The 19261-nt window shown below is 57.1% G+C and overlaps 1 protein-coding gene across 2 annotated transcripts in view; it reads left to right on the forward strand.

Moving 5' to 3' along the window:
• The first annotated feature begins 841 nt into the window (after positions 1–841).
• LOC144932980 (T-box transcription factor TBX2-like) overlaps positions 842–19261 on the forward strand; it is a 34552-nt gene continuing 16132 nt past the window's right edge. The window contains exons 1-3 of one of the 2 annotated variants that reach the window (XM_078857385.1): positions 842–1581; positions 4693–4960; positions 19010–19177. In XM_078857385.1, the coding sequence (XP_078713511.1) occupies positions 1238–1581; positions 4693–4960; positions 19010–19177 (780 nt within the window). In that variant the 5' untranslated portion in view covers positions 842–1237. The remainder of the gene's footprint in view (positions 1582–4692; positions 4961–19009; positions 19178–19261) is intronic. The other variant, XM_078857386.1, reaches the window with a different exon arrangement.

Below are 19261 nucleotides of genomic sequence, written 5' to 3' on the forward strand. Positions count from 1 at the left end.
AGGGATGGGGGTGGGGGCGATGACCTCTCCTCTTCGCCGGGGCGCGGCGCTGCTTATTAAAGGGCGCTAATAACGACGCGAGGCGCTGGACAGGGAGCGCGGGGGGGGGCGCCGGAGGGAGAGCGCGGGAGGGACGGCGCCGTGATGAACACGCACGGAGGAGCGCGACGCCGCGCCATGTAAACACGAGCGCGTACCGCGCGTCTCGCCGTGGCACGAACCCGGCGTCAAATCCATCGCGATGACGGTGGGGTGGGGGGAGTAGGGGGAGTTGTGTGGGGAGGAGTAGGGGAGGGGCAGGGGGAGGAGGGGGGGCGCGTCCTGGGAGCGCGGCGGGATGAGAGGCAGCGGCGCCCCGCGCGTCCTGGGCGCCGCGACACCAACACGGCCCCGAGCACGCGCGGGGGGGGGGGGCAGCCGCGATGAAGGCGCCGCCGAGGGGGGGGGGCGCCGGAACGGGGAGAAAGGGGGCCCTGTGGGGGGTGGGTGGGGGGTCGGGGACAGCGCAGGTGGGCAGTGGGTAGGGACGATGGGCGGGGGAGGGGGATAGGTCACCTGCACGGAGTGGGAGGCGGTAGGTGGTGGGGGGGCGCTATTGGCTGCGAAGCGCCTCGTCCTCGTCGCGGGGGCCGTGCGGGAGCCGCGGGACACCCGCGGCTCCCCCCTCCCTCCCTCCCTCCCCCTCCCTCACTCCTCCCCCTCGTGGAGTTTTTTTGTTTCTCGCGCTGGGGAAGTCGCGGCGACACCTCGGCCGGCCGCGCGGTGACGCAACGCGCGCGGCGCCGCCGCGTCAAGGCACCACGCCCCGCGCCGCTCGCCATTGGCCCGGGACGCGTCAACGAGCCAATCAGCGCCACTCAATCAGCGAGCGCACAAAGACGAGGGGGGAGCGGGGGGCGACGCGCGGCGCCGCGACTTCGCGCAGCGGCAGAGATCGGCGCTGCGCTCGTGGCCGGACGCAGCAGCAGCAGCTCGCAGCGCCGTCCCCTGCCCGCAGCCCCTCCGCCGAGTCCTCCTCCTCCTCCCTCCCTCCCAAGCGACCGCGCCAAGCCCGGGTGGGCGCGCTTCCATCTCTTCTCGCCACCGCCGCCGATCCTCCTCCTCGTCCTTCTCGTCCTGCATCTCCTCCTCCTCCGCCGCTCCTCCCGTCAGCAGCTGCGACCCCCCGCACGACTTTACCGAGCGAGCGACCCCGCCGAGGACGAGGGCTCGCGCGGCCTCCTTCTCGTGCGTCCCGATGCGAGAGCCGGCCCTAGCTGCGAGCGGAATGGCCTACCACCCCTTCTTCCCCGGCCGGCCGAGCGACCTCCCCATGAGCGCCCTGCTCGCCGCGCAGCCCCCGTTCTTCCCCGCGCTCGCGCTGCCGCCGGGACTCTCCGGCTCCCTCGGGAAGGGGATGCCCGGCGACCCCGGCCTCTCGGTGTCCGCGCTGAGCCACCAGGCCGCGCACCTGCGCCACCTCAAGGGGCTGGAGGCGGAGGAGGCCGTGGAAGATGACCCCAAAGTGACGCTTGAAGCCAAAGATCTGTGGGACCAGTTCCACAAGTTCGGCACGGAGATGGTCATCACCAAGTCCGGCAGGTGAGCGCCGAGACACGGGGTGCGAGAAGGGGGGTCCCCAGCGGGAGGGGATTCCGGGGTCCCTCCCCAGCGGGAGGGACGCGGGGCCCGGGGTCCCGCGACCGAGTTCGAGAGACCCCGCGAGGCCCCCACGCCTCCTCCTCCTCGTCGTGTGCGCACCTTCGCTGACTCCGACATAGCGGACTCGGACAGAGCGTGTACGCAAGTGTACGCACGTCGCTGTAACGGGCGTACACTATTGCAATGTGTATACACTGTGTGTGTGTACACACACACACAGTGTGTACACGCAGTGTGCACATTGGCGCCGTGTGTAAACAGTGCACACGCCATGCATCGCGTACGACGACGCGTACACGCATCACCGTTGCATCGCGTACACGTTGTCACAGCGTGTGCGCAATCGCACGCGCGTACACCACGGCGGGGTGCAGGCGTCGTCCACCGCAGCGTACACAGGCAGAGTCCCCGTCGCGGCGTGCACGGACAGACGTGCGGGCACCATCACGAGGTGGCGTGCGACCCGCGCAGTGCAAACTCCGCGGGGCCCCAGGAGCTGTGCTGGACGTGGGGCCCAGCACGGACCTCGAGACCCGCGCATGTATTTTGCTCCGAGCGAGAGTCGCCGTCGCGCGCGCGGGAGGCTCCTCCCGTCTCTCGCGGCCCTTCCACGCGGAGCCGCCGCGCCTCGGGCGCAGAAACGGCGGCGGTGACAGCACCGCCGAGCCGGCTGCGTCGCGCGTCTCAGCCGCGATCTCCCCGCGGTGTCGTCTCGCAGTCTCTCCCCGCGGTGTCTCCGGCGCATTCCGGAGCGAGGAGGGTCGTTCGGCGTTCGAGTGAGAAAATCTCGAGAGCGACTCCCTCTCCTCTCCCCTCTCCTCTCTCCTCCCCTCGTCTCCTCCTCTCCTTCCCTCGCCTCTCCGCACATTTCCTCTCCTGCCCGCGCCGCACAGCTTAGAGCGACCACTGGGGCCGATGTTGCAAACCGAGACTCGACCGGCTGAGATCGCGGCTCGCAGGCAGCACAGGGGTCGACAATCGGGATCGCACGGGGGTGGATTTGAGCGAGAGTGGTTTCGTTTGTAGCTTATACGAGGAGAGAGAACGAGGGCGGGGGGGTCTCACAACCGCGAGCGAGACGCGGCCTCGCGAAGCGCCCCCATGACGCAGGCCTGGCCGGCCTCTCCGAGTTCGCTCTCCCGCAACAGTTCGCACTCTGCCCGCCTCCGCCGCGCGTCGCTCGCGTGCGAATCGTGCAGTGGGGGGGGGGGCTTGAGAGAGAAGTCGCGGGGAGAGGGCGCGACGGAGACGCCGGGAAGTCGGCCGATGGTCTTCGCGGGTCCTTGTCGGCCGGGCGCGGTGCCGGCCACCCACCCACCCCCTCGTGTGCCGTCCCGACCCTCGTCGGCGCTCGCGAACAACACTTGCCCCCACAGGCTACACGGCAGATATGTCTGTGTGTGTGTATATATGTACAACTCGGTGCGCGATGCACGCGTGCACGCGCGCATGCTTGCCCGAAAAACAAATGCGGATCTCATTAAGATTATTTAGAACATTTGCACGTCGATGTTTTGTGGACAACAAAAATCTCGTCGCGTTTGCTGAAATGTCGGAAGGACTCGTGGGTCGAGCGACAGCCGCGCGGACCCACGACACAAAGACAAAGATCCCCCGTGTAGCCTTCACAGACTGTTGGGGCAGGTGTTGTTAGCGAGCACCTACGAAGGCCACAACGGCACGCGAGGGGGTGGGTGGCCAGCACCACGACCGGCCGCCTTTGTCTCCCTATTGGCGATGTTTATATATCGCCCCAGGCGCTCATTTTAGACATATATACATACACACGCGTGAATTCTGCTCATCCTACACACACAAACGCACGATTGTGCTCGTGTCAATCGTTGGTGTTTTCGCTGCTGATAGTTTGTGTGTACACACGCATTGTGTGTGCACCGCGTGTGTGTGTGTCTACACACACACACGTGGTTGTCTGTCTCTGCGTGGGGCTGGCTTGAGTGTTTGATAGTCCACGGCGTTTGCACACGCGTGTACGCACGAACGCGCAGTCGTGTGTGTGTGTATATGTGCGCAGAGCGTGTATAGACATTGGCTATATTTGTATTTTCACTCTTATGCACACGCATTCGGGCGTACGTACTCATACAACCTCACGTGCACACTTCTAATGCAACCAGCAACTGAACACGGAGAAGGTAGCTGGATATCTTCACACACACACACGTACTCATGTGTGCGCTTGTATATATATTTGTATTTGTACTCATTTTATTGTACAAACTTTTAATTGCGCACATGTTTGCATCTTAATAATCACGCACACGTCCGACAATATAAATCGAACCCGTGTGCTCTGCATCCCGTGTGCTCTGCATCCCGTGTACTCGTCATCCCGTGTGCTCGTCATCCCGTGTACTCGTCATCCCGTGTGCTCGTCATCCCGTGTGCTCGTCATCCCGTGTGCTCTGCATCCCGTGTGCTCTGCATCCCGTGTACTCGTCATCCCGTGTACTCGTCATCCCGTGTACTCGTCATCCCGTGTACTCGTCATCCCGTGTGCTCTGCATCCCGTGTGCTCTGCATCCCGTGTACTCGTCATCCCGTGTACTCGTCATCCCGTGTACTCGTCATCCCGTGTACTCGTCATCCCGTGTACTCTGCATCCCGTGTACTCGTCATCCCGTGTACTCGTCATCCCGTGTACTCGTCATCCCGTGTACTCGTCATCCCGTGTACTCGTCATCCCGTGTACTCTGCATCCCGTGTACTCGTCATCCCGTGTACTTGCGGTGGTGTCGGCGCGACTCTTGATCAACCAGGCCGCGGTAACCGCGCGGGTTTTCCGCGCGCAGCAATAATCGCGCGCGACACCGGCGATGTCTCATTCGATTATGGGACATCAGCTGTGTCTGATTATGAAAGGGCATAACTGCGTCTGATTGCGACTCGTGTGTCTGATGATTCGTGTTTATTTAAAGGGCACACGGCTGTGCCTGGTTATTCGGGGGCGCCGTCTGCGTCTCGCTGTTGCAGCAGCAGACGACACCGTCTTGTCATCGCCGACTCGCCGTCTCCCCCCCCCCCGCGCAGGAGAATGTTCCCGCCCTTCAAGGTGCGAGTGTCGGGTCTGGACAAGAAGGCCAAGTACATCCTGCTCATGGACATCGTGGCGGCCGACGATTGCCGCTACAAGTTCCACAACTCTCGCTGGATGGTGGCGGGCAAGGCCGACCCCGAGATGCCGAAGCGCATGTACATCCACCCCGACAGCCCGGCCACGGGCGAACAGTGGATGTCCAAGGTGGTCTCGTTCCACAAGCTGAAGCTCACCAACAACATCTCGGACAAGCACGGCTTCGTGAGTACACCACCACGACCACCTCCTCCACCCGCCCCCCGTCGCGCGCACATGGGCCACTTCGCGTGTTCAGGTGGCTGTGGAAAACAGGCGCCTTTAGTCTATGTATACTTACAGACATGTTATGTAAGTACGTGGTTAATGTTGCCTTGCGCGCAGACACGGGATATTGTGATACTGCCTTACAAGGGAACGTCTATGCTTTATAAATAAGGTACATAGTCCGAAACGTCATCTATATATGTTATTGACACTTGATATTATTAGTATGATAGTTAAAGTGTTTGGATGTTTTAAATATATATTTGTTTTGATTGTGCACCAAAGCCAACGCAGCAGCAGCTGCAAGAGATCATCAGTCTCACACAAACGCACCGTGAGCACAGACACTTTAGTCCGGACACAACGCAGCACTTCGACGCTTAGCACAGAAGGCGCCGTGAGCCTCGACCACGCACAGACGCGCGAATCTTCACACGCGAATCTTCACACAGACATCTTTGACACAGACATCTTTGACACAGACACGACGGCCAGGGCGCACTGCGCCGGACTCGTCCGGAAGACACCGCCTCGTGTCTGCAAGGTCCACAGACGTCCCTAGAGACAAGATGCACAGACACGATGGGTAGTCGATAACTTCACAAACAAACTGCGTGTCTAACTGGACACGAGCTAACGGCCGCTACCCACAGGCTGTCGGACGCAGCCGACAACAAGCCTGACAGCCGCACACTGTAACACGGCTACACTGACACATGGGACCCGTCACGCAAACTTGACAACTACCTACACCAGTCACACAGCCTAGCAGCGACACATTTCACACACACTTGACAGCTACACCCGTAGCACAGACTGTACACACATACAGACAAAGATCCCCCATATAACTTTTGTATTCGCTAACAGCAAGGGCAAGTGCTGTTAGCGAGCACCTATGAAGGCCGCATCATTCCTCGCGTCTCCACCATCCGCTCAAGTCTCATGATTCATGTGCTACACGTGTTTACCATATATATGTTACATGACCCATGTATGTTGTATGCATATATAGATGCTAGTGAACGTTGTTATTGTTGCGAATAGCCAAGCGCTCAGGTGTAGCCCCGCCAGGTAAGCCACGTGATGATGGTCGTTCCGATAGGCCGAGTGTGTGGGTGCGGAGTCTGGGGCGGCAAGGGGGGGGGGGGTGTACAACACGCGTGCGTGTGTGTGTGTCCGTGTGTACACGAGTGTGTGTGTACAACACGTGTGTGTCCGTGTGTACACGAGTGTGTGTACAACACGTGTGTGTTCGTGTGTACACGCGTGTGTGTGTGTTCGTGTGTACACGCGTGTATGTGTGTGTACAGCACGTGCGTGTGTGTGTGTGTATAACACGCGTGTGTGTGTGTGTACACCAATGTAGAAAGACAAACATCTCCCTATATCCTTCAACAAAATGTCGGGGCAAGTGCTGTTACCGAGTAGCACCCATGAAGGCCGGGGCCGGCATACGCGTGTGTGTGTGTATGTATAACATGTGTGTGTATGTATAACACGTGTGTGTGTGTATGTATAACATGTGTGTGTGTGTATGTATAACACGTGTGTGTGTGTGTGTATAACAAGCGTGGTGGGCGGATTGGCCAGCACCACCACCACCCGCTCGTATTTGTCTCCCTAGTGGCGATGTTTACATATCGCGCCAGATGCTCGTTTTAGGCTGAGTCAACCTAGGGGAGGCCCCAGGACTGGTTCCGATGAATCGTCACTGATATTGGTGGACGTGAACGGGAATCGAATTCGGGTCTCTCGCTGCTGAGTTCATAGCGAAGCCACACACACACGCGCTCGTGTACACACGGACATACACGCTCGTGTACACACGGACACACACTCGTGTACACACGGACACACATACACACACGCGATCCTTTGCACGCGCGCGTGTGTGCATGTGTGCACGACCGCGTGTACACACACACACAGAGCTGCAAGTGTGCACAGACAACGTGCACGCGCTGGAGTGTAATAAATAAATGACGGTGCAAATGCATTCACGTATGAATTAAATAGTGATCACATGGAGGCATTCGTGTGTGTTATATACGTGTGTGTGTGTGTGATACACGTGTGTGTGTGTGTTACACACGTGTGTGTGTGTGATACACGTGTGTGTGATACACGTGTGTGTGTGTGTTACACACGTGTGTGTGTGTGATACACGTGTGTGTGTGTTATACACGTGTGTGTGATACACGTTTGTGTGCGTGTGTTGTAGTGGAGTGTTCGTTAGCGCGATTCCCGCTCGCGGTCACTGTCGGTGACGAATATCTGAACCGGTTCTGGGAATGTCTCCACTAGGTCGACTCAGAGTTAAATGGGTACCTGGCGCGGTGTGTAAACATCACCGGGGAGACAAAGGTGGCTGGGGCTTGTGTTGTCCACACACCCCCTTGTGTATGCCCCGTATATGCCGTGCGCTCGCTAACAGCACTTGCCCCAGTAGTCCGTAGAAGGCTATATGGGGGACCTGTGTATATATGCACGTGTGTCAACTCAGCCTCAAACGAGTACCTGGTGCGGAGCGTAAACATCAGCACTGGGGAGACAAAGGCGGCCGGGCGAGGGGTTGGCCACACAACCTCCCTCTGTACGCGATGCCGCATTTTGATCGGGACTCGCTATCAGCACTTGCCCTCAACTGTCTGTAAGGCTACAGGGGGTACCTCTGTCTTTGTGCGTGCCAGTCGACTCCGACTGCGTGGTTATTTATTGTTGTGTGAGTGTACGCGCCACGGTGTTTGTTTTTTGTGCGCCTGTATGGACGAATGCGCGTGCATTCACAGCCAGATACGTGTGCCATTATCTGTGGACGTGTGTGTTTACGATTGTGTGTCTTTGTGTGTTGTGTGAGCGTGTGTATGTTATTTAGTGCTCGTATTTGCTGTACTGTATATATATGTGTGGGCATGCATTTGATCAAATGCACGTGTATATCATATGCTGTGTACGCGTGTGTGTGATGTGTGTGCGTGTGCCGTTGTGTACATTTGTGTATGGTGTGTGTGTGTGGTGTGTGTGTGTGGTGTGTGTGTGGTGTGTGTATGGTATGTGCGTGTGTATCGTGTCGCGGTGAGCGCGCTGCGAGACGAACCCAGCGACCCGGGTTCGATTCCCGCTTACGGCCGACACCAGCGACGATTATCTGAAGCAGTCCTGGGCCTCCCCTAGGTCGACTCAGCCTCAACTGAGTACGTGGCGCGATGTGTAAACATCGCCACGAGAGAGACAAAGGTGGCCGTGAGTGATGCGGGCCACCCACCCCCTCGCGTGCCGTACCGGTCTTCAAAGGTGCTCGAATGTAGCACTTAGCCCAACAGTCTGTTAAGGGGGATATTTGTGTTTGTTGTGTGTGTGTGTTATATCAGTGTTTCTATTTATGTACAACCACATACACGTACATCTGTTGTGTGCACATGCATTGGTGGTGTATAGCTGTGTCTATGTATTGGTGCACACGTGTCTCTAGTTACGTGTACACACGTGTTGATGTGTACACACACGTGTTGATGTGTACGCATGCGTGCGCGCTCGTAGCTGTGTACACGTGTATGTACGTGTGTGCGTTTATGGGAGCGGTGGCGCAGTAGTTAGCGCGCTGGCGCTAGAGCCCGGCGACCCGAGATCGATTTCCACTCACGGCCAAAAAGTTGTCCTGGGCCTCCCCTAGGTCGACTCAACCTCAATTAAGTACTGTACCTAACAGACATCGCCACTAGGGATACAACAGCGGCCGGGCTTGGTGCTACCCCCTAAGAGCACTTGCCCCAACAGGCTGGTAAAGTCTTTACGGGGGATCTTTGTCTTTGCACCCAAAGCGTGTGTTCTCGTGCTGCCGCTGCCTTTGCGAGGCGGCATCGCGGCCGCGGGCCCCGAAACGGGGTCCTCGGGGCCCAGGGACTCGGAGCGCGGTCGTGGGCCGAGGCGGGAGGGGGGGGGGCTTGTGGCCCTGGGGCCACGGGGCGGACGCCGCGGCGCTAATTGAATCAGCGCCGTTTGTTTAGGATCCTTGCGCGCCGGGAATTCGCTGCGCCCCGCTCCCTATTCCGCGCGTTCGTGCGACAATTGTGAGCAACTCGACAAAGACAAACACGGCCGGGGGACCTCTCTCTCTCTCTCTCCTCGCTCCCCCCTCTCTCTCGCACGCACTCTCCGTTTCGTGAATATGCTGTAGTTTGGAAACACGCGGACAGACCAACACACACACGCGGGACAGACACACGAAATCGCACAGGAACGCCGCATAGACACTGTTACACACAACACGGAAGACACATGCAGGGCAACAGGAACACGCTGGACACGCGGAGAGACACGAACCCACAGACACGAACACACACAGTGAGGGACACACAAATACAGACACACACATGGACAAACAACACGCAAAGACACACGCGGGCACACACAGACACACACGCGCAGACTCGGAGCCGGCACCGCGGAAGGCGATGACTCCACTTTCCTCTCCCTTCCTCGCCTCCCTCTCCCCATCTCCCCCGCCTCCCTCTCCCCATCTCCCTCTCCCCATCTCCCTCTCCCCATCTCCCCCGCCTCTTCCCTGCCTTCATTTACTCCCTCCTTCCCACCGTCTCTCCCTCTCTCGTCCACCACCGTCTCTCCCCTTCTCCCCGCGAGTCGCTGCCGGGCTCGGGGAACGAACAACGCCGTGAACTTGAGCGGGAAATGGGGGGGGGGGCGTGGGATGGGGGCAGGGCTTGAGCGAGCTGCATTCAGGGGGTTTCCAGGCCCCCCTCGTTCCACCCCTACTACCCTCTCCAACTGCGATCGACAATCACCGCTCGTATCGAGACCGCCCGCCCGCCCCGTTAGCCCCCCTCACCCCCGCCCCCTCGAGACGGGGGTCTCGCGGAGAACAATAGCGGCCTGCGCGTAGCGGTGCCACCGTGACTCCGCGTTGCCGTGACCCCGCGTTGCCGTGACCCCGCGTTGCCGTGACCCCGCGTTGCCGTGACCCCGCGTTGCCGTGACCCCGCGTTGCCGTGACCCCGCGTTGCCTCTACGTTACCCCAGCGTGACCATCGCCCCTGTGTTACCTTTACCCCTGAGCTACAGGGTCACTCGGCCACGGGGTCGCGTTAAGGGCCGGCCTCGATCCGGGGTCGGCTATGGGGAGTGGCTGTGGTCGATTGGACTCCGGTGTGGTGGGGTGGAGTGTTGATATCGGTTGGGATTGACTGGCGGGGTCGAGTGTGGGCATTGATTCGAGTTAGCCGGCTGACCGGTGGGTTGAGGCGTGGGAATTGGCTGTGGTTGACTAATGAATGTGTGGTGGGGTAAAGTGTGCGTATTGGCTGTGGTTGACTAATGAATGTGTGGTGGGGTAAAGTGTGCGTATTGGCTGTGGTTGACTAATGGATGTGTGGTGGGGTAAAGTGTGGGTATTGGCTGTGGTTGACTAATGGATGTGTGGTGGGGTAAAGTGTGGGTATTGGCTGTGGTTGACTAATGGATGTGTGGTGGGGTAAAGTGTGGGTATCCGCTCCTCCTGACGGGGTTTTCCCGCTGTGTCCCCTCCTCGCGTTCCCGGCTCCAATCCCCGAGCCCACAACGAAACGTCCACGCTTCTGTGCACAAGCGCTGTTGTGTCGGTGAATATTGAAATGCGGATGTTGATTATGTGTTAGCTTTGTGTGTGACTGGTGTTTAGGTGTGTGTGTATTTCTGTATTCGGTGTGTTGACGTTTGTTAATAACACATGAATTGTGTTCGTGTGTTTTTGTACATTTCTATGAGTTATGTAAGATTTTCTCATTTTTGACAATCAGGCGTGTGTGTGCTAAATGTACGTGTTTTGCGTTCATAAGGGTGTATGTGTATATTGTGTGGTAATTATGTCCGTGTACTCGTTGTGTGTTGGCTCTGTAATTTGTGTAATAAATTACCACGCATATATACAAATGTAGCACCTCCAATTAGCACGGTTGGCTACATACGGTGCGAAATAAGTTCAACATGCATACATGTATATGTAAACCACTGCACGATTGTGTATTTTCGCATGCGGATTCATTGCGTCACGACACATATTTTTGTTTGTTCTACGCAGTGTAATTAATTAACAAATTGTGTTCATTGTGGTGGTGGTGGTTATGTGTGCATTACTCGGTTGTGTAGGCGTGTGTACGCGTGTACATATATACATGTATATGTGTTCGGACACATCTCGTTGTGCACGCGTGTGTTCATGGTCTCTGCTCGTTTGTGCGGTGTGCCTGTCCTTATGGTTATGTACACGATTGTGTACGCGCGTGTGTGTATATATATATCTGGCTGTGCGAGTTCAACACGTTCATGCCTCTTAGACTGCTGATGTACACACACGTCCCATGCATGGCCCACTGAATTTCCAGTTCTGTATCACCTCATATCTTGCACCGCGTTCTCTACGCTGCCGGGTTAATATCGGCGCGCTCCGATAGACTCACACGAATGTTGGTATGAATCACTTGCAGTAGTTCACAGCTCGTGACGAGGTTGTGTCCAGCGTAACGGTGCAATACAATGTGGAGTGCAATAGCTGCTAAATCACGACCGTCCATCACGTGTAGTAGTTGTTGTATACACAGCGGCGTCATCCTTCATATAAATCGCGCCTCTCACAATCGCCGAGGGAGAATCAGAGACGCGAGCGTGAAGACGGCAGCATCAGCCAGGGTGCTGAGGAGCCGGCGGTGCTACCAACAATTGCCCGAGCTCTGCGGTCCTCTATATCGATATTACGTTTGTATATTTTCAGGTAATCCATGTTCATAATGTTTATACGAGTGGGAGCACGCGGAGACAACTCACGACGTGCGAAGGGGCAACGCTCGATCCCACGGTACAGAAGGGACGGCGATAACAGTCCACGCTTTGGTGGCACCGCCGTTTCCTGGCACGGCTCCTGCTCGATGCCCACCCACGGGAAGGGAGAGACATCATCCGTGTGTGATCCACCAACCCTCGCTGCTGCCTCCACAACGCAGGGTCACAGGCGACGTGCGTAGCCACCAACACTGGTCGGCTAATGTGAGCGCGTCTCAGCGGTGCTGCGCAGAAGCAGTGGGGAATGTGTGTGTCGTGTATCTAGAAACAGTGGGCTGTGTCTGTGTGGAGTGCATCTATAAAAGTCGGCTGTGTGTGTGTAGAGGAGTGCGTCAAAGGCAGTGGGGAGCGGTAGTGTAGCGGTTCGCGTGCTGCGCTATGAACCTGGTGAGCCGAGTTCGATTCCCGCTCACAAAAGCGGCCGGGCGTGGTGCTGGTAACCCTCGTGTGCTGTGTCGGCCTTCATAGCGGCGACTCGCTAACAGCACTTGCCCCAACCAATCTGTTAAGGTCGGGTCTTTGTCTTCTAGATGCAGTCCGTTATAGGCAGAGGAGGAGCTCTTGAGCCTGGACTTAAACAGGGACAGGGACTCGACAGCACAGGTGTCTGGTGGGAAGGGAGTTCCAGACAATGGGGGCAGCAGAAGAGAAGGAGCGACCTCCGGCTGAGCGGGGCTGGACTGAGTTGTGTGGTGTTTGCCCTGTCTGTGGTGCAGAGAAAAGTCACGTGCTAGTAACAGCTGATGAGACGGCACAATGTGTTTAGCAAATCTGACTGCTGAGGAGACGCATGAGGGCCCAAACCCGCCCACGTCTCGTGCGATGTGTACGTAGCAAAGGTAGCTGGAAGTTCTAATGCTCTCCACCACCACCACCACCACACGAGATATATCATGATTCATAATGCGTGGGCATCTGCAGTCCGATACGAGGTGAGGCGCAGCGACGTCGCTTGCCACTGATGGTAGCCGCGGTCGGGAATGGAAGGAACTTTGGGCCATCTGGTCGATCACTGCGCCACCCGCCTCTCGCATACACGTACACACACACACGTACTTACACACACGTACATACACACGTACTTACACACACACGTACTTACACACGTACTTACACACACGTACTTACACACGTGCGTACACACGTACATACACACGTACTTACACACACACGTACTTACACACACGTACTTACACACACGTACTTACACACACACGTACTTACACACACACGTACTTACACACACACGAACTTACACACACACGTACTTACACACACGTACTTACACACACACACACTTACACACGTGCGTACACACGTGCGCACGGAACGAGAAGATGACTGCACTGCCGTCGTGGCAGTGACTGCGCTACTGAAATCATCGCAGCTCGGCCGAGCAGCGGCTGACGGCCGTCTTGGATGGAGAGCGACGCGGGGGAGCAGAAGCGATTCGTCGTCGAAGTCGCGGGTCGCTGCGCGTGGCTCGCGGACCTGCTCGGTCAGAACCTGGACACGACGAGTGGCATGACAATACTACATTTCGATTTAAAGCTTCTTTCGTGATTGCAGGGATTCATCTTCTTGGTTCTTTCGGTAAAGTCACGTAGAAGGGAAATAATAAAATTATAAAAATAAAACATAATAAAATACAATTCTCAGTGTCATTCGGACGCTGTCTTTCCGACAGCCCTGTTCTTCACCTGAGGACGGCTGCTTGCTTTGTGGCCGAATCGTCGTGATAATTAATTTTATTATGTTTTATTTTTATTATTTTAGTATTTTACCCTTCTACGTCACTTTACCGAAAGAACCAAGAAGATGACAATACTCATCGTGATAGTTCTTTAGTCGGGGGGGGGGGGGGTCCCGGCTAGGTCTAACGCTCGGCGGCGTTGAGTCCATATCTGGGCGGCCGCCACCTTTCAGCAGCCCGCACGGACCGGCGTGGAGAAGTATGGTCAAACCACTCCCCCAATGAGCGACACGGTGTGTGGAGCTCATCACCAAGGGCGACTCACAAATATATGTTCGTATCACCGAAGAAGGAAAGCAAAGATATCAACGTTTCGACCGACTGGCCTTCGTCGGGAATACATTTATGCAAATAAAGACAAAGATCCCCCGCATCGACTCAAGCAGACTGTTGGGACACGTGCCGTGAGCGAGCACCTATATATGTGTGTGCGCTCGCTCACACACACACACACCTATATATGTGTGCGCTCGCTCACACACACACACACCTATATATATGTGTGCGCTCGCTCACACACACACACACCTATATATGTGTGCGCTCGCTCACACACACACACACCTATATATGTGTGTGCGCTCGCTCACACACACACACACACCTATATATATGTGTGCGCTCGCTCACACACACACATATATATACGTGCGCGTGTGTGTGTGTGCGCTCTCGCTCACACTCGCACGTACGGGGGGGGCTTCATTTCTCACTGGATGCGTCCCGCGCCGCCGCGGCCATGGCGACACGGGGTGTCCTGGATGTGGTGTGCCGGTGTGGAAACATTTTCCGGACAGACCCGTGCTGAATTTTAGCCATGGATGTATGCATACGCAACCACATACCGTGTGTGTGTAACAGTGTGTGTGTGTATATATTGTGGGCAGCGGTGGTGTAGCGGTTAGCACGCTGCGCTACGAACCTGGCGACCCAGATTCGATTCCCGCTCACGGCCAACACCAGTGACGACTATTTGAACCGGTCATGGGTCTCTCCTAGGTTAACTCCGCCTCAAATGATTACCTGGTACGGTATGCAAACATCGCCACTGGGGAGACAAAGGTGGCCGGGCGTAGTACTGGCCACCCACCCCTCGTGTGCCGTGCCTGCCTTCATATGTGCTCGCTAAAGCACTTGCCCCAATAGTATGTTTAGTCTATATGGGTGATCTTTGTATTTGCCTTTGTATATAGATATATGCATACCTGGGCGCGAAATGTCCCTCTGAGTTGTGAGTGTAGCCGGGTGTTTGTGTTGGTTTACGCGTCTGTCTGCTAAATGTTTACACGTGGGTCTGAGTGTTTGTGGGTCTGTGTGTTTTGTGAGTCTGTGTGTGTGTTTGTGAGTCTGCGTGTATCAGTCTGCGTGTGTGTCGGTCTGCGTGTTTGGCTACGGGTGTGAAGACTGCGGTGTGTGTGTATACGGGGTGGAGCGGTGGCGCAGTGGTTAGAGCACCACTGCGAGGGCGCTATGCATCCTTGCCGCACCTGAGTTCGATTGCCGACCACGGCTCACGTCAGTAGCGAGTCACTCGTGAAGCGCACCTGGGATACTCTCCGCTTCACAGCCCCCTCACTCTGCTGCGTGCTATTACTCCAGCAGTGGATTTACAGCGATGGTTGTAAATTCGAACTATGTTTATTTGTTATTCTATGCGAGGTGTTCAGAATGCGTGTGTTCTGTATGCAAGCACGTGTAATGTCGGTTTCGGAGGAGTGTTTATGTATGCATTGGCGCGCTGATCGTTCCGACATATGGGAGATGGAGTCATGGAATCAGGCCGTGTGCACGTGCTGGGTGGATCGTTACTTGCAGGGTCGTTAGTGGGGGGGGGGGCAGCCTGCGTCCAGCAGTGGGTTGAACATGGCTGATGGTGATCGCGTTGGTATGTGTACACGCGTGTGTCGGTATGTGTCTGTGTGTAACGTGCACACGCGTGTGTAGCGAGCTGTTTGGCCGTGGTGTGTATTGTATATCCATGGTGGTGTTGGTGTTGTGTCACCCATGGTGGTGTTGTGTGAGTGTGAACGTAGTGGTGGTGGTGTTGTTGTGTCACCCATGGTGATGTTGTGTGAACGAGGTGGTGGTGGTGGTGTTGTGTCACCCATGGTGATGTTGTGTGAGTGTGAAGGAGGTGGTGGTGGTGTCACCCATGGTGATGTTGTGTGAGTGTGAACGTGGTGGTGGTGGTGGTGGTGTCACCATGGTGATGTTGTGTGAGTGTGAACGTGGTGGTGTGTCACCATGGTGATGTTGTGTGAGTGTGAACGTGGTGGTGTTGTGTCACCCATGGTGATGTTGTTTGAGAGTGAACGTGGTGGTGGTGGTGTGTCACCCATGGTGATGTTGTGTGAACGAGGTGGTGGTGGTAGTGTTGTGTCACCCATGGTGATGTTGTGTGAACGAGGTGGTGGTGGTGTTGTGTCACCCATGGTGATGTTGTGTGAACGAGGTGGTGGTGTTGTGTCACCCATGGTGATGTTGTGTGAACGAGGTGGTGGTGGTGGTGTTGTGTCACCCATGGTGATGTTGTGTGAACGAGGTGGTGGTGGTGTGTCACCCATGGTGATGTTGTGTGAAGGAGGTGGTGGTGGTGGTGTCACCCATGGTGATGTTGTGTGTGAGTGTGAACGAGGTGGTGGTGGTGGTGGTGGTGGTGTTGTGTCACCCATGGTGATGTTGTGTGAGTATGAACGTGGTGGTGGTGGTGTGTCACCATGGTGATGTTGTGTGAGTGTGAACGTGGTGGTGGTGGTGTTGTGTCACCCATGGTGATGTTGTGTGAACGAGGTGGTGGTGGTGGTGTGTCACCCATGGTGATGTTGTGTGAACGAGGTGGTGGTGGTGTGTCACCCATGGTGATGTTGTGTGAACGAGGTGGTGGTGGTGGTGTTGTGTCACCCATGGTGATGTTGTGTGAACGAGGTGTTGTTGTGTCACCCATGGTGATGTTGTGTGAATGAGGTGGTGGTGTGTGTCACCCATGGTGATGTTGTGTGAACGAGGTGTTGTTGTGTCACCCATGGTGATGTTGTGTGAACGAGGTGGTGGTGTGTGTCACCCATGGTGATGTTGTGTGAACGAGGTGGCCCTCTCGGCGTGGGCTCTGCCGTGAGCGACGCTCCGAGTGGACGAGCCCGCGATGCTGACTGTGCATACATCACGCAGGTTATGTCTCATAGCAGGGTGTGCGTGTGTTGACTGGCTTGAGCAGGTTTGTGTAAATACGTTTCAAGGTGTGTACAATTTGTGCAATATTTAGATATTGTGTGTGCTGTTGTGTATCCGTGGCGTGTGTGTATCAAGCCGCATGCGTGTATTGTGTTTGCGAATTGTAGATGTTATGTTATAAAGGCATGGTTTTGTAGTGTGTATGTGCATGTGTGTGTGGATACATTGTGTGGGCAGCGGTAGTGTAGTGGTTAGCGCTCCGCTGCGCTGCGAACCTGGCGACCCGGGCGCGATTCCCGCTCACGGCCAACACGACGATTATCTAGGCCGCTCCTGGGCTTCCCCTAGGTCGACCCAGCCTGAAATGAGTACTCGATGCGATGTGTGAACACCGCCACTATGGAGGATAAAGGCGTCCGGGCACGGTGCTGGCCACCCACCCCCTCGCATGCATTGCCACTCTCTAACGCTACTTACCCCTACAGTTTATTTAGGCTGTACGGGGGATCTTTGTCTCTATATATTGCATTGCGTGCTCGTGGTTTGTGGCACATGCTATGATGTGTAAGTGCGCGTTACACACACATACACAACGCGTATGGGAGCAGTTGCTACGAATTCTATTCTCGGTCACGGCCAATGTCAATGGCGGATGATATCATCTCGGCCACATGCGAGTACCGCTTACGGGGTGTCAACATCGGCACGGGGAGACAAAGGCGGCCGGGCGCGGTGCCATCCACGGCAGCCCCTTGCGCACCGTTACCATCCTTCATCGGTGCTCGCTTGCGCCAACAGGCCGTGTGGGCTACACGGGGCACCTTTGTCTTTGTAGTTGTGAGTTGTCGACTCGCGAGGTGAGCCGAGTCGCTGTGTTGAGTCGCAATCACCCCCCCCCCCCAGATGACCCCACCCCCCTCACTGTCAACCTCCCCCGTGTCCCCCCACGCACCCCCGTGTCCTTGCGATTTCGACCCCAAAGGGGGTCACGCCGCGTGACGTCACGGGGCTCGGCTGCCCTTGGCGTTTACTCAAAACTAAGGGTGGGGGGGGGGGCAGCGTGGGGGGCAGCAGGGAGGGAAGGAATGGGAAGGGGCCCGGTGTGAAGTTGACGGATGCGTGGGAGGGGGAGAAGGGGGAGGAGGGGGAGGCAGCGGCGGGAGGGAACAAGGTGGTGGTGGGGGGGGGCTCGTTGGCTTCCCAGGTGACACCCCCCGCCCCCTCCCCCAGCCCCCTCCCCCAGCCCCCCAGCCCCTGCCAGCTCCCGTCAGCGGGCGCGGCTCCCGCGAGTCGCGGCCGCGCGCGGATTTCAGTCAAAAAGCATTAGGGGAGGATTAGGGGACACGCGCCCAGAGCTACCGGGGTGGGGTGTGCGGGGAGCCGCGGTGCCCAACGCCCCCTGCCCCATCCCCAGCACCATCCCTCACCTCGCTGACACAGCGATAGAGGAGGCATGGCCGGGGGGAGTCCCTGGAACCCCCGAAAAGGGGATTGATTCCCGTAGGGTCGCGACACTGCGCCACGCGTGAGCGGCGACGTGCGGACCGAAGTAGCGCGCTCGGCTGTGCCGCCACAGCGCCGCCTGTGTGCACACACACACGCAGCCTGTGTGCACACACACAGCCGCCTGTGTGCACACACGCAGCCGCCTGTGTGCACACACGCAGCCGCCTGTGTGCACACACACAGCCGCCTGTGTACACACACGCAGCCGCCTGTGTGTGTGCACACACGCAGCCGCCTGTGTGCACATACGCAGCGCATGTGTAGCGAAGCGCTGCTGCTGCACGCTCCCCTTTGACACCGCCGTGTGTGTATACTGTGCTGTGTGTACACACACAGCACACACACAGCACACACACAGCACACACGTGTGTCTGGTTGGTGTTGTCGCGTGAAGCCGCGTACACTACTACGACTGCTCCTGTTTTGTCGCGTACACTACTACTGTGATGTCGCGTACACTACTACTGTGATGTCGCGTACACTACTACTGTGATGTCGCGTACACTACTACTGTGATGTCGCGTACACTGCTGCGAAGTCGCGCACATTGCTACTGCGAAGTCGCGTGCACTGCTATTGTGTTTGTCGCGACCACCGCTATTGTGTTTGCCGCGTGCACCGCTATTGCTGCTGCTGTTGTCGCGTCGCGTACGCGGTCGCGCCACGTTGGCCGAGCTGAGCGCGAAGTGAGCCGTGTGTGTGTGTGCGTGTGTGTGTGTGCCCGTGTGTGTGTGGCCACTCAGTTGCGGCCCTCTCTCCCGCAGACCATCCTCAACTCCATGCACAAGTACCAGCCGCGCTTCCACATCGTGCGCGCCAACGACATCCTCAAGCTGCCCTACTCCACCTTCCGCACCTACGTCTTCTCCGAGACGGACTTCATCGCGGTGACCGCCTACCAGAACGACAAGGTGAGTCGACGAGGAGCGCCCCCCCCCCTCTCACAGTCGTGCCCCCCTCTCTCACAGTCGTGCCCCCCCCTCTCACCCGTGCCT

This window comes from Lampetra fluviatilis, chromosome 6 (assembly GCF_964198595.1).
Source record: "Lampetra fluviatilis chromosome 6, kcLamFluv1.1, whole genome shotgun sequence".
Classification (NCBI taxonomy): Eukaryota; Metazoa; Chordata; class Hyperoartia; order Petromyzontiformes; family Petromyzontidae; genus Lampetra; species Lampetra fluviatilis.